We start from the raw sequence: 19,590 nt of genomic DNA on the forward strand, positions 1-19,590 counted from the left end.
ACTTTCAAACTATCTCGAAAAATATTTAAAATGTTTAAAATAAATAGAGTACAGTAAAGAATTTTCCATCAGATTTTGCAGCTATTAAGTAAAAAACTTTGAAAAGAACTGAAAAAAAGATTAGTTAAAAACATTTCTTCAATCCTTGTTCGTCTTAAATAGGCTATATTTTATCCAAGCAATTTTCTTACAAAATTGTTACTGGGAAAATGTACCATCATGAATAGTGGAAATTTGTAGATTTGAAAAAAAAGAAGGCTAATTTCAATGCCCATGATTGCCCATCTTTTCGCGATCACAGCAGGCAAGCCGCGCTAACGGCAGGCCGACGCGATCCATCGAAAGTCCGTCTTGTCCGAACGAGAAAGTGTTGCGAGAAAAGCGGGTTATTATAGGTAGTTACAGGTGGTTACAGGTAGTTGAGAGCGCGGAGCATCGGCGCTCCTTCGCACTTCCTAAAGGCCGTTCCTCGGAACGCCGAGAGCAGCGGGGCACTCCTTCCTTACCCGTGACGCAACGCAGCATCGCGCCGTCTCCTTTTCGCAAGCCGCCGCGGTTTGCGCCGATTCCTGCGGTTCAGTGCCCAATATCACTGCTGCGCGACGACGACGACGACGACGACGACGACGACGGTGTACGTTTTCGCGGTGTGTAACTGACCTATCTCGGGGAAACCTTAGTTGCGCCGCGAGAGAACCGCAGGCCCGTTCGCGATTCTTTCTTTTCCCTTTGGATTCCTGCCTTTGCCGCCTCGCCGCCTGAGTTGCAATCCGAATGCCCTCGCATTGCACTGACGAAATAGCTGAGCGAGCACGCGGTTGCGCGGGAAAATGCTCTTCGCGAATTTAATGCCGCGGGACGCTGACGAAGAAGCGAGTGAACGCTTTGCTCCGCATGGAATTTCCACATCAAGATTTAATCCTCTTACTTGAGAAAATAATAATAATATTTTCAGATACTTGAAATTGGCCAATCTATAATTTGGAAATTTCTATAATAATATACATTATATGAAAATTATTTTGTAACTTTTTAATATTAAACTTGAATCTAAATTCTGATTATATGCGACTTTTTTGAATACGGTGGCAGGATTTTTGACCAGAATATAAAAATCGCACTACTTTCCCGTCAATTCGCCAATTTCCGAGCGCTCATAAACGCCATCGCTCGTGAGTCAACGGCCCCGCGAAAGCGGCCAACGTCCGCTTCCATCGAATCCATCGAATTTGCAATCGAATTTGCGACCTGAGCTCGGATGTCGCCCGTCGCTCGTCTCACCGACACCGATCGCTTGAGAATCGACTCGCGATGCCCAGGCGGCGACGTCGGACGAGCGGTAGTAAATCTGAATCTCATTGCGCGAGGCGGCAGGACGGGCGACGCGGGGTAGGGGCAATTATGGGAGCATGAATATTTATGGAAACCCGTGCAACACACCGTGTAATCTTTACGAGACAACAGCCACGGGACGTCGCCCGGTCGGCCGGCGCAGCGCTTCACGGTTTACTTTGTCGGTGCGCGCACTCGCCGAACTCAATTACCCTCGCGCTCGCACTTGCACAGGACGTAAGACGGGATGAAACACGAGGGGGAAAGATAGAAGATGAGACACGCATCTATCGTTCTCTCTCGCGTCTACGTAAGAGCGAAGAAGCGATCGATCCCTCGCTTAAGTGGCTATCCTCGACTATACACCGACGGCGGCGATTCGCTGACAAAAGGACGCACGAGATGTCTACGCGCCGTAGCGAATGCGATCTTTCTCCTCCTATCGTAGCGAAGTTATTCAAGGAGAGATACAGAGAATTGATTTCAACGCGCTGCAAGCGGATAGAGAAATGCATTAAAGTTGAATAGGATGAAGAGAGACAGCAGAAGTAAACCGAACGCCAGATTTTTCGATCTATCGTTTCAATTTGCGTTAGGAATATCTTAAAATTAGATACAATTGTATTGAAATAATTAAGATGCTAAAAGTAAAAGGTAATATTTTTAAAATATTCAACTTAAGCTTGTTTTTAGCAAATGTCATTTTTTTCAGAAAAAAGATTTTATCCCGATATTATTAATTATTGAATGATTTTTGTGCCTCATCTAAGTTTTGTTGCAAAATTACTTTTACGAAATGGAAGACAATCTTCCGCGGGAAAAAAGTCGCCGTCGGATTTTCGAGTCTTGTTTTACGCTTTGCGATTTCATTTTATTATTCATATATTATGCTGCGCCCAGTTCTAACGCGCCCTAATGCAACCGCTTATTTTGTTGCACCACCTTAGGGCCCCCCGGGCCCAATTGCAAACGACCGAACGATGGCGTGCGGAACGTCGCTACCGTGGATCATCCCGCCTCGTCGTCTCTCTTTCGCAAGGCACAAATATACACGTAGCGAGCTAGTTATCCCCGTCACGTAATCGCACGCGATAAAATAGCCCGCGGCCCGACAGAATGGTCCTCGCATTTACGACGGCGCGCTCCGTCTCTTAATGGCCGCTCCGTCTAATTACTACCCTCGCCTGTAATATGTAATGATCGCTACGCCCGCGAACGCCCGTACACTTCGTTTTAGAATTAGTGGCGTAATTGCCCGGTCGCGAATTAGCGGACGTTTATGCAGCGCAACCGGCGCGCTTCAACATTACGCAATTGTACGGCAAACGAGTATCACGATATGTATGCACGCAAGCCTCTTCCCTTTTTGCTTTTAAACAAGGAATTCGACGCTGTTAAACTAGCTTAACGATATTACTCTCGTAGATTATAAATTCTGAATTAGAACTCTAGTCTCGATCTTTCGCAGTGAGAAAAATCGCTGATTTACGATTGCAAGTCCTGCAACTTCTGCTTACTTTTGACCAATTTTGCCTTTTGCTCTCGATTCGCTTAATCGAACATCTCTTTTATTTGTTCATTTGTCGTTCATTTTACCTCCATCAAAATATTATTTTCATTTTTATTATTGTAAAATTAAAACTAGATTAAAGCATGTTCCATAAAACTAAATGATATAAAAAGAATATCAGAAAAATTATTTTGTTTTAACTTGGTAACATAAATAATTTTTGTTTCTCGTATCGAGATAAGTAGTTGACCGTGTTAGGAAAGAAACAGAGAAAAAAGAATTAGCACGCCTACATATATTTTGTCCAATTATTTTTAACACAGCGTGATCGCGATGCTATTGTTACGTTCGCTTATTCTCTAATTAGCACGGACGTTACGTGGCTTGTTTTACTAATTAGCGTACTGTTAGAAGGCTGATCGTCCACTTTCAGACTCATTCAATGGCAGTCATTGAGAACAAGACGTGCATTCTCACTCTGAACGATGTAGAACGTTTAGCGATGTAGAACGCGGAAATAATTTCTTTTGTAATTATGATTATTATCCGTGGTATTGTTTGCCTTAATCATCGACTTGTTTTCTATCCGTGTGCGATTTGTCAGATAAATGAGATTTAAGTGAATAATGACAGCTATCGCTAAAAATGTCTTAGAAATTCAAAGACGGAATCTATTATTTTCTTTTTGATATTCTGTTAAAAAACGGGAACTTTTTTGCAAGTCGAATAAAGTACAAATACACGTATTTTATCGTTAAAATAATTATAATTGAAACAATTGTATAAAAATTAATATTAAGAGAATTAAATTACTAAATGAGAAGAAAGATAAATTAAATAATTAAAATTAATTTCTACGGCTTTAGCGTACTTAAAAATGATTGAACATATTTGGGAATACGACATAATAAACAGAGACTTATTTCATAAAAATGAGATCATGTAGAATCTCAAAGCAGAAATATAAAATGCATCTTACCTCGTCCCTTTCAAGGGACTGTAATTAACAAGAATTACAAGTTAAACTACATTTGCAACGTGATATAGCGCGAGTATTAATTACGATACAATCGGCGACTTCACAAAACTATGTATACCGGACATTTCTTTTTCGTTGACATTTAGGAATGCAGCTCACGGGAGGAACTCGCAGTCGCGCGCGCGCGATTGCTGATTAAAGCCCCGGGATAATTTCGAATTATCCCTCTTTTGGTCCGGAAAAAAACGCATTCCTCGCGCCTATCATCTCCGCTCGCGCGTTACGTCTGCGCGCCGCCTTCGCCACTCTACTAAGCACGTCGTAAGTCAGACGGCGCATTGTTCCCATGATAGTGCACCGCGCGTCGGCCGCGGGTATCGATATGGAATATGCTTTGCAGCCAATTATTATTGCCATTTAGATAAGGAACGCAGTTAGTTAAGGCTGGAGACCTCTAACGACCGGGTGTGCGATGTATGCGCCTCGCTTGAATAGAACTAGCGATCTAGAAGAATACAATGCGCCGGGAAGCTCCTCCAAAAATTAATGTGTTTGAAGAGCTCACGCAGTAATACGCTGAATCACGTAAAGCAAAAATAAATGTATAAATAGCAAATATTGTTTATTAAATGTTAAGAAAATGCTAATTATCACATTCTAAAAGAAGAGAAGTTATTATTGTTACTATCTCACGACGATATAATAAATATAATAACTAAATAATCAATACATTTTTCGAACTCCAACCGAGTTTTTCGAACCGAGCCGATGGCAAAAGTGTTTACGTAGCGAGACGTAGTTATCGTGAACGAGAGGGTCTGCGCCCACGGCGGAGCCCATCGGATGCTAATTCTACGATTGCGATTAATAAGCGGTCCCGTGGATTTAATTATGTCGAAGAGAAGACACCGGCAATCGAATCGCAATGAGAATTTCGCTGCTCCTTCGCGCTTACTGATTACGGGACTTAGCGAGCGAGAGTCGGAGGAAAGTTTAGCGGTTTCTCACAGTCCGGCAAAAACCGTGATCCCGAAGCGTGCGGTCGAGGTACATAATCCGCGCGCAGCCCAATTCAATCGAACGCCTCTTTGTTGCACCATCGGGAAAAGTGCCGAAAGGAATGAATATTCGCGCCACCGAGAGGGAAATTTCCCTCGCGATACGTGTAATCGAAAGAGAGAGAAAGAGAGAGGAGGAAGGGTCGTTACACGGATTAGCGCGCGCGGTTGCATAACGAAGAATATCTCTCGCCGCTGCATCCTCCTCACCCACGTCTTTTTAACGGTCAACGCATGATTCTCACCTCGATCTGCCCACGTGCGCTTTTGCACGACGCCGAGGGGCACAGCGCTCGTTGCGCCGGCCGGATGATAACCGTCGAGTGACGGCTGGAAAATTGAACTATGCTAAATGAGCCACTCAGCGCCAAAATGATTCGATTCTCGAGAGTGGATCTCTAGTGTTAACGTAAGAGTTTCCGGAATTTGAATGCATGAAAACTACGATTAACAAGAACCACATTGATGTATGTACTAATAATGTTTCTTGTGAAATGTTTTAAAATTAGAGTAATAATTTAATTATTATTATATGTAATAATATATTAAGATTGATAAATCGAAAAATTTCAGAGAGCAAGCACTTCCAAACTTTTTCCAAGCTTTTAATTTAATTTGAAAATGAATATAGGAACATGTTTTGATGAAAAAAAAATGATAGAAACTTTTTATACAAAAACAACGCACAGATACGTTCTTTCGAGCTGGTCATCGAGAATAGCGGTGATGGTCGATAGCTCGCGTGGAAATAGAGTGCCTGCTCTCTCACGACGCGGCAAACATGCTCGCGAATCCGCCACTTATGAAAGCTATCGCGTGCTTTTTACGTGCCGGATAGACGAGAGATCGTCTACGGACGACCGTCGAGGTTCCGGGAAGACGAGGAACTCCTCAAAGTACCATTCTCTCCCCCGTATACACGGCGCAGATCTCATCTCAACGAGCGTTCACGTTACTCGTAGAGTGCCAATTCCGGGAAGATCCTAGACGATGATCCTAAGCGCGGACGCGTCTTCCTCATACGTGACATTTGTTTACCGCCGCGAGAACACTCTTCGCCGCTCGCAGCGAGAACCAACTCTGTCGATTATCGGCGAGCGAGAGAGGATCGACGCAATTGGACGGTGTTATGCATCGCTGAGTCGAGCACCGCATTGTGATTTTTCGCCCCTTGATAACGCAAACCATCCGATCCTGCCGATACCTCACGATGCAAGGAAATAGGAGTTTATGTATTCTCCAAACTATATGTATTTTGTTAGAAAATTGCAAACATAAACTTCGTCGAATATGGTCACTATTTACGTTCGTTTAAACTCATTACGTAACATTTTTGGATGGAAAAACGATATTTGTGATTATGAGAGATGTACCTCCTACTCCCTAAACCACTCGATTATTTCTACGAGAATCCGTATTAGCGTAAAATACATAAAAACCCATGTTGAACATAAACACCGGGCAACATCTAATATTACAAGTCGTATAGTTTTATGAAATGAGACCGAGTATACGCTCGCGAACGGCCAATTAAACGACCGCACGATGGCCGGGGGGACGTTGGCCGTCGTACGCGAATAAATCGCGCGCGTGTCCGTACGGCGGTGTGTTGGCGCGCACACACACGCGTACACATGCGCGCGCGGGGCCCTCGCCGCGTCGCTATCTCGATAATAGAATGATCTATCTGCGGCGAGCGGCAACAATGAGCGCGGAGCGGGATACCTATTCCGCGCGTCCCGCGCGCTATCGCGGCGGACGGTGCGCGGCCGGGCACTTGATCTGGAAGCAAGGAATGGTATACCTAACCCAACACAAATAACAATACGGTATTGCCCTCACGTAGCCGTGGCATCGAGGGCTCGGGATCGGTCATTACGCGCCGCCCGTGGGGTGCTCCAGTGAACGCGGGTTAGAGTAAATGCACCTCAGTGAACGACCGGTTAAGGATTATTGTTAGATAAGTTAATTTCCTTACCAAGTGCCATATTTCATGCAAGGTGGTTGGGCGAACGGAGCAATGTTTCTCGTAGAGCGAGTTTTCTCCTACTGAAATTCGATCCCGTCGTGTTTCGCATTTTTTGCTCGCGTTTTCTCGGCATCTTATCATTTAATCGTTCTTGTTAGCTGTGTACTTCTAGTATGTTTCGTCATTTTCACAATTGCTTGAACCTTCAATTTTGTTGAAGGATTTCTCTCAAAATGTCATATGTACAATTACATCCGTTAAATATTTTACGAAATTTTAATTTTCAATCTCTCGAAATCAGTATCGAAAATTGAGAATAAATAATGAAATCAGCGATAAATTTGTACGGCTACAAATAAATGTTTCGACTCATAAATAATCATTGACCGTGTGACATTTTAAGTTTCAAGAAAGATACGCTTGTGTTGCTTACTTTATACGAGAGAAATAAAAAAAGATACAATGCTCTTTCATAGCAATAAGCGATCATCCACTGGTGTATCCACCCTAACCCTGACCTCCGGATGCAACAATAAACGCACGCGAATATAATGCACCCATCGTCCTCGCCTTCTCTTCTATCTGCCGTCTCTCCCTCCTCCTCCCTCCTCCCCCGCCTCATTCGATCCGTCGTCCCTTTCGTCCCACCTGTGTGATCCGCGGCACGTTTTCAATAGTTAATGTACCACGGATGAAGCCCCGTTCAATTACTCGCAACACGATACCATAGCTATTTATTGTGGTCTGCCGAAGCCGAGTCCTCTCTCTCCTCCTTCCCTCCTCCACCCCCTATGCTCTATCAATCCTCCTTCTTCCTCCCGCGCGCGGCCACGGTACGATTCTCGCTACGCGCGTTTCCACCCCGCCATTACTAGGCGCGCAGGTAACCTTCATCCCATTGTCCTTCCTTGTGAAACTCCTTTCAGGGAGTCGTCGAGGATACCCATCCGAGGATTTATTCCGGCCGTCTCCGCTCGTCCGCGACGACAGATAAATTATTCATTCGCGCACACTATATGGGAATCGTTCAACGGTCTTTCCGGGAGTTATGGCGAATGGGAAAAACATCGATTTCTCTCTTAATGCCGTCTTCGCAAATGTTGGCACTGCGTTCTTCATAAAAAAGAAAAGAAAAAAAAATAGAGTCCGTGTCGTGCGGTCCGACGAGACTGTTTTTCAAATCCCGCACATCGCGGCATCCTGCCGCGGTCGTTAATCCGCCCCGGCGCGGTGGTTTCACGCTCGTAGCCGATATTCCACGAATTTCCGAACCGTAGGAGAGCCTTCTTCATTGCGGCGAGATTATCGAGAGCAGATATCGAGGGCCCGCGGTCCGCCGAGAGTCTTCTCTATTCCGCTGTTCGCGCTGAGCGGCTCGACGCGGCGTGCAACATAGCGGGCGGCGTAATGGACGATCGTTCACGGACGGTCTTTCACACGATAAACAATCGATACCGACGTCCTGTCGTTAATCCGGAATTATCGTCCCGAGGCGCGGGGGCGACGTGGGGGGGGGGGGGGGGGAGGAGAAAGAAGCAGGCCGAGCGCTGTTATCGAGAGAGACCAGGAAGCAATTGGAAGCGCCCTCCGCGCGCGCCTTCGCCGTGCCTTCGAGTACTCCGAGTACTCGAGTACTCAGCAAGCGTGCGCGGATTCCTCGATCCCGATTGCCCGGCTCTCTCTTGTTCCGCCAAGCGAGGAGGAAAGGGTTTCCCCTCGCGGTCGAGGGATTCCGCGCGTCGTTGAAGCGCGCGATTCCGGCCGATTCGAGCCGGATCGCCCGCGGCTTATTTTCCTTTAAAATATCGTGGTGAGAAAAATGAAGCGGCTGGGACCACGCGGTCGAACGGTCGCGCTGTGTCATTCGGCAAATAAACGACTCCGTTCCGGGTGATCGCCGAGGTGTCTCCCGGTGGCCGACGGTAACATCCATCGCGGGATGCCAGCACTCGCGGCGACTCACGCCGGCTCTGTCCCGATCGCATCTGGTTCCTCTCGACTGAGGTTACTACCGGTTCGTGCACGGGCGGGAGTGCTATAATAAATCTTGTAAAGGCTCTCTTGTTGAGTAATTCACAGCCAGGTGAAAAAGGCGTGCAAGAGCCACCACGAATAACGATATGATATAATAATTGAAGGAATCAGTTGCAACAATAAAGAAGCTCTCAATTCCAAAGCTGTGTAATAAGGTGCTTTTTTAAATTATTAGATAAAATAGTTCTTCAATGTAGAAAATAATATCAATATTATTGTACTTATTAAAGTAAACTGTTTTTTCAAATTATATACATATATGAAGAAGACTATATAATTGGAACAAAAATTCACTTTGTCTTGAAAATCTTTTACGAATATTTTTAGACACGCGAGAAAGAGAAGAAGGATATACCTAAATTAAGTCTGGATTTCCAACGAATTCAGAATGCAAAAGCGGAAGAATTTAGGAGACCGAGAGCTGGCCGAATCGGCGACTCTGCTAATGAGGCGAAATATAAAAGTCACTCGGCATATTATGAGTGTAATGTTTGTTACCGAACGAGATACTCCGGCGAGTATCGGTAGGTCTCATTAGTGCTATCGACGGTTTCTTTCGCTCGTCTTCTTTACCCTAACTCGTTTAATTTCACAATAATGATGCTTTATTTGCGCTCATAAAGACGCCGGCGAGTGCATTAATGAAATAATCTGTACTGATTGTCTTTAATATCTTATTTACTGGACATTCGACGACGCTCATAATGTTCACCTGCATCGCACTCGTACGGAGCGAATGGATGGGGACGGCGATAACGCGTTACGAAATACATACGTTTCCTTTCGAAGAGGCAGCAAGATATCTGAGACCGGATGCCGAATCATTATTAACGCATTATTGTAACTCTCGCATAATTGCATTTAAACTTCACTGCTAAGCATGTTTACGAAATAACTCAATTACAGAATTAATTTTTCACAGTTAATTTCGATTAAATTCCGTAACAATTAATATCCATAATTTATCCTACGACTTGTAAAACAACGCTTGGGTCCATTCTATATTGAGGAAAAAATGATATACAGAAACGCGATGTATTATTAATTTGTGCGATTCGAATCTAAATGTATTACCTAAAGATAAATGTAAATATAAAAATTTTTTATATTAAATATCCCAAATGCTAAATCAGTTTTCGAACTGAAGCGACAATTAGGCAAAAATAAAAATTTCAGCAATTGATGAAAGGGACAAGGGCTGGGGCTACCTTTTCCGGTAGGTGGGGTAGAGGCAACGCAGATTAAAAGCGAAAGGAGAAGACGCGATGGAGGAGGCCCTGCGTGCCTGCCGGGGATAGACGTCTCCCTTGACGTCTTTTTCAGAGAAGCCCGTTCGAAGAGACGACGGCGGCGAAGAGAGGATACCGCGCATCGACTCTTCTTCCACTTCTTCGCGTTGTTCCCGCGCACGGCACGACGATGCTTTCTCACAGGCTATTACACGGACGGCGGTCATGTGTATCGCGTGCACACACCGACGAACATACAGTAACAATAACACAACGGTGCCTAGGCATCTCCGTAGAATGGGAAAAAGACGGAGAGGGACTCACTCTCTCAAAGCGACTCCGCGCGAAACAGAGTCCGGAGCTGCCGGGAAGTTTGCGGCGGCGGTCGAGGAGGCTGGGTGAGATAGATAAGGGGGGTTAAGGAGGTTTCGCCGTGAGAGATCGCGAGGTTCTCGAAATAGTTGTACCATTAACGGAGTCATCCCGTGCGAAAGCACCAGCGCGGCTGTTTTCACAGCGGACAGCCTGCCTCTCCCTCGCGCGTCCCGCCACTATCTCGCGGTAATTGAGATAAGTTTCGGTCATTTAGCCGCGAATCTCCTTCCTCTCGACTCTCATAACTCGACTACACTTCGTGCCGCACGAGTTGAAATGCATATTTCGCTCATTCTTATATTCGTTGAGACTCATCAAGAGTCAAGAATCGTCGTTTCGGATGTCTTTAAGAGAAGTGATCGTATTTCACATATTCTGAGAAGCAAAGAAATTCGTACAAATGTTTTAAAAATCTCGCTAGATATTTTATTTTTTAAATTAAAAAGTAACTGATTTAAAATAACGGAATTAAATTGATTATCTTATATTTCTTTACATAAACTTGGAGTATTTTCATAATAATTATTTGCTAAAAATAGATTTGTGTGAAAATTGTGTTTCCAATGATTTATACCACTGTTATAATTCATACTGTTTCCTATGATTTATGCTATTATTACTCCTTATGATTTATACTGCCATTGAATTTGACAATTCATACAATAATATATCCATGTAACGGAGGGAATATTACGAGAAGCGCCTGCTGCAAAGGCAACGCATACACGTTTCGACTAAGTCTATCCAGCAGCCCCAACTGGATCGTCCGGCCCACGCACGCGTCGGGGCCCAGAAAGGTATCAATGAGGAGCAGCGCGCCGTGAACGCGATTCCTGGAACGATCGCGCGGACGGATAAGTGCGAGCCCCGAAGACCTAAACAATGCCGGATATATTCGTATCACTTGCGGAATAGCAGATAGCCTCTTCATCTATCCTATACCTCCTCTTCCGCCACCCTGCTCCCCCTTTTTCTCTTCCTCTCTGTCCCTCACGTGGAGCACCGCCGCTCTTGGCCGCGGGGAGTCGCCGACAAGGCAGGCGGTCGCCGATCGCAATTTGCCGATACGATTCTACCTGCCGCATTGCGCGCGGTTTCCTCCCTCTCTCTCTCTCTCTCTTTCTCTTTGTCTCCTACGCTCCGTCCCTCTCGCGCTCCGTCTTCTAACATTCTAGTCTAGGCCGGGTTAAAATCCTCGCTTGGGGTCGCGCGGTCGATCGGTTCGCACCAGGTGATACGAGGAGATACATCTTTCCCTCGGTAACTACCCGTGGTGCATCTTCTAAATGGCGGTGCCGGGGTACACGCCGGCTGCTCGGTCAATATGTATCGCACCGGTCGCGGCCGTGTACGTACACGGCGCCGTGTGTGCCGGCCACGGCATCGGCGAGGGGAGGGAAAAGATACCAGGGAGATACGGTTCTTCTCGCGCAACTAACTGCAGCTCTATTACCTATTCGCTCCGTACCTGCTGAGTAGCGCCGAGCGACTCACACCGCGCGAGATACGACCGCGCGAATTAGGATACCGTTCTGTCGAAGAGAATACAAGACAAGAGAGAAGAAAGATGTTCTACACGCGCTAGAAAGAGGCGCTCTTCCGAGCGCGACAGGAGGGCAGAATTGACAACGCTTGACGGAAAATCACAAAAGAAGAATCAAATTGGCAAACTATTGATTATTCGAAATAAACATAAATTACATTGCTGCTGTTATTATCGCAACTGATATTTTTTAAGAATTAAAACGATACAAAATCACTATTCGACGGACGTCTTCTATCGACAGTAATTGGCACGAGCAGACATTACTTCATCGAACGAAACGTGGGGCGCATTTAAACGAAGGACCGCCGCGATGCGAACTTGCTGTCGTAATCGGCAGAAGCAGAGCAGCAATTGAGCGGCCGGTTAGCGGCGCAGGCGTGCGGGGCATCTCGTCACGATCGAAATAATTAATATTCATCGACATCGCCGGGGCGGTCGTTCTCGTTAGGTATCGCTGCGAGCTCCGTACAGCGGCTGTATGCATGCGTCTTCTGCTCGCGTTCTTTCGCATATCCTCTGCCGAGGCGATCGCTAGCACTCGATAAAGTACCCGCACCGTGATTTCTCCGTTCTCCGACTCACGATGTCATTTCATCAATTATAATTATTCCCCATGGCGAAACGAGAACGCGTCCGCGCGCCCAAGCACCACGCACGCACCATGTCGATCGTCTTGAAGAGAAAATATTACCTATCCGTAGGCGTTCTTATGTCAATTCGCACTCAGATTTCGATGCAGAGAAATACGTGCTTTGACACTTAAATTCGTAGACATATTTTTTTTAACTCGGCAACACAGAAAATATGCGACCCCAATATCTAATGCACTTCTAGCTTTATTTTGAACAGATCGATAGACTAAATAAGACGAAAGTTATGACTAGAATTAGATAACAAAATCGTGGGTCTCTCTGTGAAGATATTAAGATTACGTTCTACATTCTGATGAATATCTAGAAAGATATTACGTAAGAACAGCGCGACGTAAGCAATCCGGATATAAGAATATAGTTGCGCGAGCATTATGCGACTCGGCGAAATAGATTCCCAGAAGCTTCGTAAATAAAACTTATACAATCGATACGGTATGCAATAAAACGGAATGCACGCCGCAGGCTATACAGAATGTATTACATCGTGGAAAAACCGACAGTTGTTTATGAAGTTTCGTAGTATTTATAAATTATGCTATTGACATTGAGAGATCACGTTATTCCTGAATCAATTAATTTTAATTAACATCTTACCTTCTTTATTAATTATATTTTATCATATATTCCGTCTTATAATAATAATTTTCGATTTATTTTAATATATATATTCCGTGTTGACTTTGTCGAGAACCGCCTAATTAATTTCAGATTTAATTTCCCTGAAAATATCTTTAGAGATATCACGTTTTACTTTCTAAACGCCAGCCAATGTCCTCTACACTCCGCAGATCCCATCGCGCCTGAGCGGAGAAGTAAATCGGAGCGGACGTGCGACAGGCGTAAAAATCGTAACGGATTCCTTTTAACGCATGGAAGCGCGATCCTCTTCAGATGCGCATTCCTGGTCAAACCGCATCCCGTCCTCCGCCGGCGATATTCAAGGTGGATGTTTCTTGCGGCGCGTCCCCCTCCCACTCCCTTCGTCCCTTTTGCTTTCCTCATCGCGGTTATTTCCAACCTGGTTCGCTCTCGCCGCCGCGGATCTCCTCTCCTCGCCGTGTATGTTTGGCCACGGTTACGCAGTTGCGTGCATCGGCGAACCACTGTCGGGGCGTCCCGCGCGATACGCCGGGCCCCCGATACCCATTACGACGCGGCCGTTCGTTTATTTTGCGGCTTTGCGCGTTACAGATCTTACTGTAATGCCCCTTTGTACAACGCCGGGATTCTCTCTTCCCGATTACACTTCTTGCGCCATCGGCATTATACGACGTGGCCTACTGCGTCGTTTTTACCCCGCCGTTCCCTTACGACTAAATCAACTCGATGCGCGAAACATTATGATACCAATTTGAGGGAGGGCAATTTCGGAATTTAAGCGTCTGGCTCTATTTCGCCCTAAATTGAAGTTTCCATGCGTTAAAAGGAATCCGTTAAAAATGCTTAATCTTATTTTTTATCAAGTGGACAAAAGTAAGAAAAGTTGTGATTATATAAAATTAGATAAAAACGAGATCGTAGATTACTCTTCAAAGACATCAAGGTTACGTTTCACATTTTGAAATAAACATCTAGAGAGATATTATGTAATAGAGCTGGACAAGAATTAATGACTTCCTGTAGCGAATAATCTATATGTGTCTATTCTATGTGACAAATGTAAGAAATATTTTTAATTCGTGAGTAAAATGATTGATGAGTTAAATCGTTAATAATACATTAACGATATCTTGTTGTGCGAAAGTTTTGCTAAATTCACTATTGAATGATCACTGATTTTAAATTTACCAAAGAAGAAAATACGAATCTGTTGAATGTATATCTAAAATTCGTCGTCCTCATTCAAATATCCGTGTATTAAGAACCTGCGACATTTCGTTATTTGTTTATCACTATTTTTGGATTAACAGTACAGAATGAAACATGTAAGAGGCAAGGTAAAGAAGGGAGACCATTTTCTTCTTACAATGTGTCGACTGGAAGTAACACCTAAAGAAATACGCGTTGAACGCAGAAAAACGAGAAGAAGATCCAAGGAAGAAACTCGATTCGCTCGTGACCGATTTTCTTTGCCTACCGACAGCAGCGGCGACGGCGGCTGCCCGCGCGCGCAGATGGCGGGAGAAAATCTGGAAAGGAGTTGGATGGCGAGCGCGGGAGGGAGGATGCCAGTTAACGTCGTAAATCGCATCCCTCGGAATTTATGCGTAATCTACGGTGACCTACGGCGGGCGGTTTAATGTTGCAGAGTTATGCGCCGGGGATGCACGCGCGCTTGCGCTCGCACATGCACGCCCGCGTATGTGGATACGTAAGCGACCTAGCCCAATCTCGACGACGGCCTACGCCGAGTCGCGGAGGAGCAAGGGAGTAGCCGCTGCATAACGCATTCCCCGAACGAAGGAGGCGAAGGGAAGAGGAGAGAAACTGTGGAGGAAGAAAAAGAGGAGGAAGAGGAGGAGAATGAGGAGGAGGAAGGAGAAAAGAACGCGCGGCGAGGAGGAAGGCCACGGGACGACGGTATAAGAGTTAGCAGGGCGGTGCGTGGGTCACAATGCCCTTAGGGCCTACCCCCTTACCGCCCTCCTCGTCTCTCTGTACCGAGGAGCCCGAGCTTTTTCCTCAGCACCACTCGACCTCTTCTTCGTCCTCATCCTCGTCGTCGTCGTCGTCGTCATCGTCGTCGTCGTCGTCGTCGTCGTCGTAGGCCTCGTCGTCGTCGTAGACCTCGTCGTCGTCGTCGTCGTCGTCGTCGTTGCGCGCCGCGACTCGTTATGGAAAGCACGCGGGATATTGTTGCCCGTATATATGGAGAGTACCAGGGAAGCGCACCGTGCTTGTACTATGCAGATGATTCCGCGATATGGGCTATTCATTGTGTGCGTGAATCATTTAAGAGTTTATATAAGCGGCTGGTACGTACGTATATGCGCGTGATCGCGCGCGATATGTTATTATATCGCGTATTGAAAGCTTCAACACGCACGGTAACTCGGCGTGTCGCGGAAGAAAAAAGAGAGAGAAAGAATCGCCGCATTGATCATCGGAAATGCGATGCTCCTTCACTTTGTCTGGGTACCGTCAGAAAATTCACGATAACTACATACGCTATTCTGACGACGCGAGAGTCCGCGCGCGAATGACTGCGGCGCCATTATAGCTGTACGCATAATGGAGATATATTGTTCGTTAACATTTCTTAACATCATTTATCTAACACCTTTAGAAAACTGACGCTAATGCATTCGTTATTAAACGATGCCAGGAATGGTGAATACCGTCCTGTCGTAATTGAGATTAATAGAAAAATTCAATGAAAAAAAAAGTTGCAATCACTATCTATCAAAGAGAATAAGTGTTTTCTAAAAATTATAAAAACTATAAAACATGATTATTTTTCAGTTTCAAAAAAATTTAAATATAAATAATTGCAAAGAATGTAACTTTTTCCAGTTTTACAAGAACATTGCAATATTATTTTAAAAATAACTTTCCTCCAGTGAATTATAAAAATGATGGAGAATTGTGAAATGATTTGAAAGAAATTACATCCGAAAATATACGATAGATTATTGCATGTCAAAGATATACCGGATTTATCTGCACGAGACATCGCGCATCGATTTCCTTGGCGGTGTCCTGATTTCACTGAAGCGTAATCGCACGTCGATCGCGTCAATGGATCTACGAGAGATTAACATTCCGATTAGGCGATACTACGCGGCAATACTACTTCCTGTGCAGTTTCCCGAGCGCGTTACGTTGCGGCATGCACCGGCGACGGGCGGCCTCGGCGGCCTCGGCGATTACGATCGTCGGCGCGGTCTTTGCCGGAATACCGATGAATAAACAGGGGAGAGTCGTGATAAGCGCCCGGAGCCGTGGTGCGCCCGGCGCGCGGCATTATGCATGCGCGAGAGCGAGAGTAAATGACGGAGGTGGCAGCGCTGATGATGGTGATGATGCAAAACGCGATGATAATAATAACGACGACGTGGACGTCGTCGGGAATGAAACGGACACGCGTCTACCTGCCTGCCTGCCTGCCTGCCTGCCTGCCTGCCTGCTTGCCTGCCTTGCCTGCCTTGCCTGCCCGCCTGCCCGCGCTCATCCTCGCGCGCGTTCTCCAGTTCGAGGGGGCGAGTTTTTCCAGGGCGTCGAGGCCCGTCGGGTACGACGAAGCTGGTCTGCGAGGTCTGCACCATCGCGTCCATGATATATCTCTCTCATGAGTAGCGGATTGGAAGGACGCAGCGATCGGTCGGGCGAAACGGCGATTAACATAAATAAGGCGTTTAGCGAATGACACATAACTTTGTCACTTCGTAGACGAACGGACCGCACGGTGTTACAGGAGCCTCTGATAAACGGCAGGATTAACACTTTCAATCTCGATGTATCATGTGTGATACATAAATTTTAAACGAAATTAAATCTCATATTTGTGTGTGTTATTCATTTTGTATAGAAATTAAATTTTGTTGTTGCATCATAACGTTGTGTCAGAAGAACATCATATAATTAACGTATCTTATAAAAATAATTTTTTCAACAGCGCAATCTAAATCCGGTTCTCAAAAGGTTAATCTAATCTCGGGCTACTTCATTTTACTTAAGCGCAACCGTCGAATCCGGTTACGCGATCAAATTATCCCAACAATAAGTTCCATTTAATGCTTCTCTCCGCCATCGGTTCGAGGATCTTAATAGCGAACGCGTGCGATTGTGGGATTCATGCCCCGTTTCGCGATCGGAATCGATCGGTTACGGCTATGTATGCAGATTCGATTCCTCTGAAAGACACTCAAGAACGAAAGACGATCATGTGGTGGACGATACTAATTAGGATTTAATATATTTCAAAGCTCGCGAATGTCCTTTCAATTCGAGATTTTCTGATTAACTTTGAGTATATTTTTTTCATTATTTATTATACTTTTTCAATTTTTAAAATAACTTTATATATATTTTTAATTAATTTTTAAATTACAACTTTATTAAAGTTACTTAAAATTAACTAAAGAATATAGCTTTATTATTTGTTTCCTTGAAACTTCATTTATAACTTTAAAACTATCAATGTCTTGCACATTTGCGCTAAGAAAAAGTCGACTCCGAATTGGTTATATAATCTATCATTAAAAGGACATTTGCCAGTTTTAGAACATCCTGTACTCTTTCTACGACCGCTGTATTCTCAGATTATAAATTCCTACTAGATTGGACAGCGGTTGGAAGTGAGCTATCGGGGAATAAATCATACTTAGAGAGAAAGGATAGAAATGGCAGTAGGGTTGTGTCGAGTATAATAGCGTTGTTATAAAGTATGCTCAAAAGATGCCAAGTTGCTGAATATAACATGTAATTTTTTTTCGTTGCAGGAGGATTACAGTCAACGCAGACGTTTATCGACACCGAGCGGCAGCCCGAGCCCGCCCAGACCGACCAGACTCTCGAGATCTACCGGCACTCTTACCAGAGAGGAAGAGTCCTTCTGCGCGTCTAGTAACACCCTCACCAGGGACAACCAGGGCCAAGAGGCGGAGAGGAAAGGCTGGTTCAAGTCTCTCTCGAGGAAGAACAAATCCAATGCCACGGTAAGCATCGTTTTTTCTACTTTTCTATGCCTGACTACAATTTATACTACAAGGATTTGGTGGTCATCGCTGACATAAGTATATTTGTGGATACGTCATTCATCAATCGAACGATTTTTATGCAATATTGATCCAATTGATCTCTCGGAGAATTATGTTGAAAAAAAGATTCGTGTTAACTTTCTCGTTAAAAAAATTAATTGTTGTTGCATTAAACAAAAATCAAATAAAGAGTCATGAAAAGTTAAATTTTGCGATCAAGATATCCGAAATCTGATTGTTCAATGAATAAATAAAAAATTATAAGAAACTAAGTAAACTCTATGATTAAGATACAAGAAGACGTTTGATATTTACGATTAATGGTTCATCAAACAAGTTATTACGAAATGCTTATTCAATTTTTTAATTGAAAAAATTAACGCTGCTATCAGATTCTTAATAAACAACAGGGCAAATTTTGTTGTGACGCGTTTCCCGCGATATCGCCTTATTAAGAGCCCGACGGCCTCGTTAATAACAAGATACAAACAAGTGGACGAAATATTTATATCGGTTGATGTCATCTCGGACGTTTCGAAATTGTACGGAGTGGTCAGGTCTCGTCAAGGCCCGGCGAACGAGTCGAACGCGTATCTTTCTCCGAAAGCGGCGAATCAAGTGGGCGAGGAGGATCGTATTTGGTATCGTCGACGTCGCGCCGAGGAAAACGCCGATCGCGAACGGAAACGGCGGCAAATCATCCTACGAGAGAAGAGCCTGGGATCTTTTTCGAGAGTATTATCCGATAACGAGCGGACTGAGACTCTCCTGGATCGTGCCGTGGTTATCTCGCGCGCACCCCAGGCCGGTGCGCATTCATCAGTCAGAGCGCGGGTCGCTGCGCGGCCGCCATTAGGGCAGCGCAACCTCCAATTACCGGTTTGATTAAATGCTTAACTAACTCCGCGCTCTGTGGTTTAATTTAATCGCGAGATTAAGTGCCGATCAGGAGGTTGCTCGCCCGAGCCCCGTAAGCCGCCCCGACCATCGTCTGCGCGGGAATAATCTCTGTCAGGTCCCGATTCTACGCCGATCTTAGGCTGCGGAGAAGGGACAAGAGGATGCTGCCCTCCTCGCGCGCACGCTCGCGTATCCCGTAAAGCCGCGCGCCGGTGCGCCCGCGCTCGCGCGCGCTCGTTCGAGATGATTGCGTGCGTATGAATCTCGCCGTGGACGATGATCTATCGGATGAGTCGGCCCGGGGAGAATCATGACTCATGAAGGCGCCGTGCGATGCAACCACGGGGGGAGGCCGCGATTTTTGCG

The 19,590-nt window shown here is 45.2% G+C and overlaps 1 protein-coding gene across 1 annotated transcript in view; it reads left to right on the forward strand.

Moving 5' to 3' along the window:
• The window catches only part of blo (bloated), a 110,125-nt gene that overhangs the window by 85,303 nt on the left and 5,232 nt on the right, over window positions 1-19,590 (forward strand). The window contains exon 4 of the mRNA XM_012375227.2: window positions 18,067-18,282. Within this exon, the coding sequence (XP_012230650.1) occupies window positions 18,067-18,282 (216 nt within the window). The remainder of the gene's footprint in view (window positions 1-18,066; window positions 18,283-19,590) is intronic.

This window comes from Linepithema humile, chromosome 6 (assembly GCF_040581485.1).
Source record: "Linepithema humile isolate Giens D197 chromosome 6, Lhum_UNIL_v1.0, whole genome shotgun sequence".
Taxonomy (NCBI): domain Eukaryota; kingdom Metazoa; phylum Arthropoda; class Insecta; order Hymenoptera; family Formicidae; genus Linepithema; species Linepithema humile.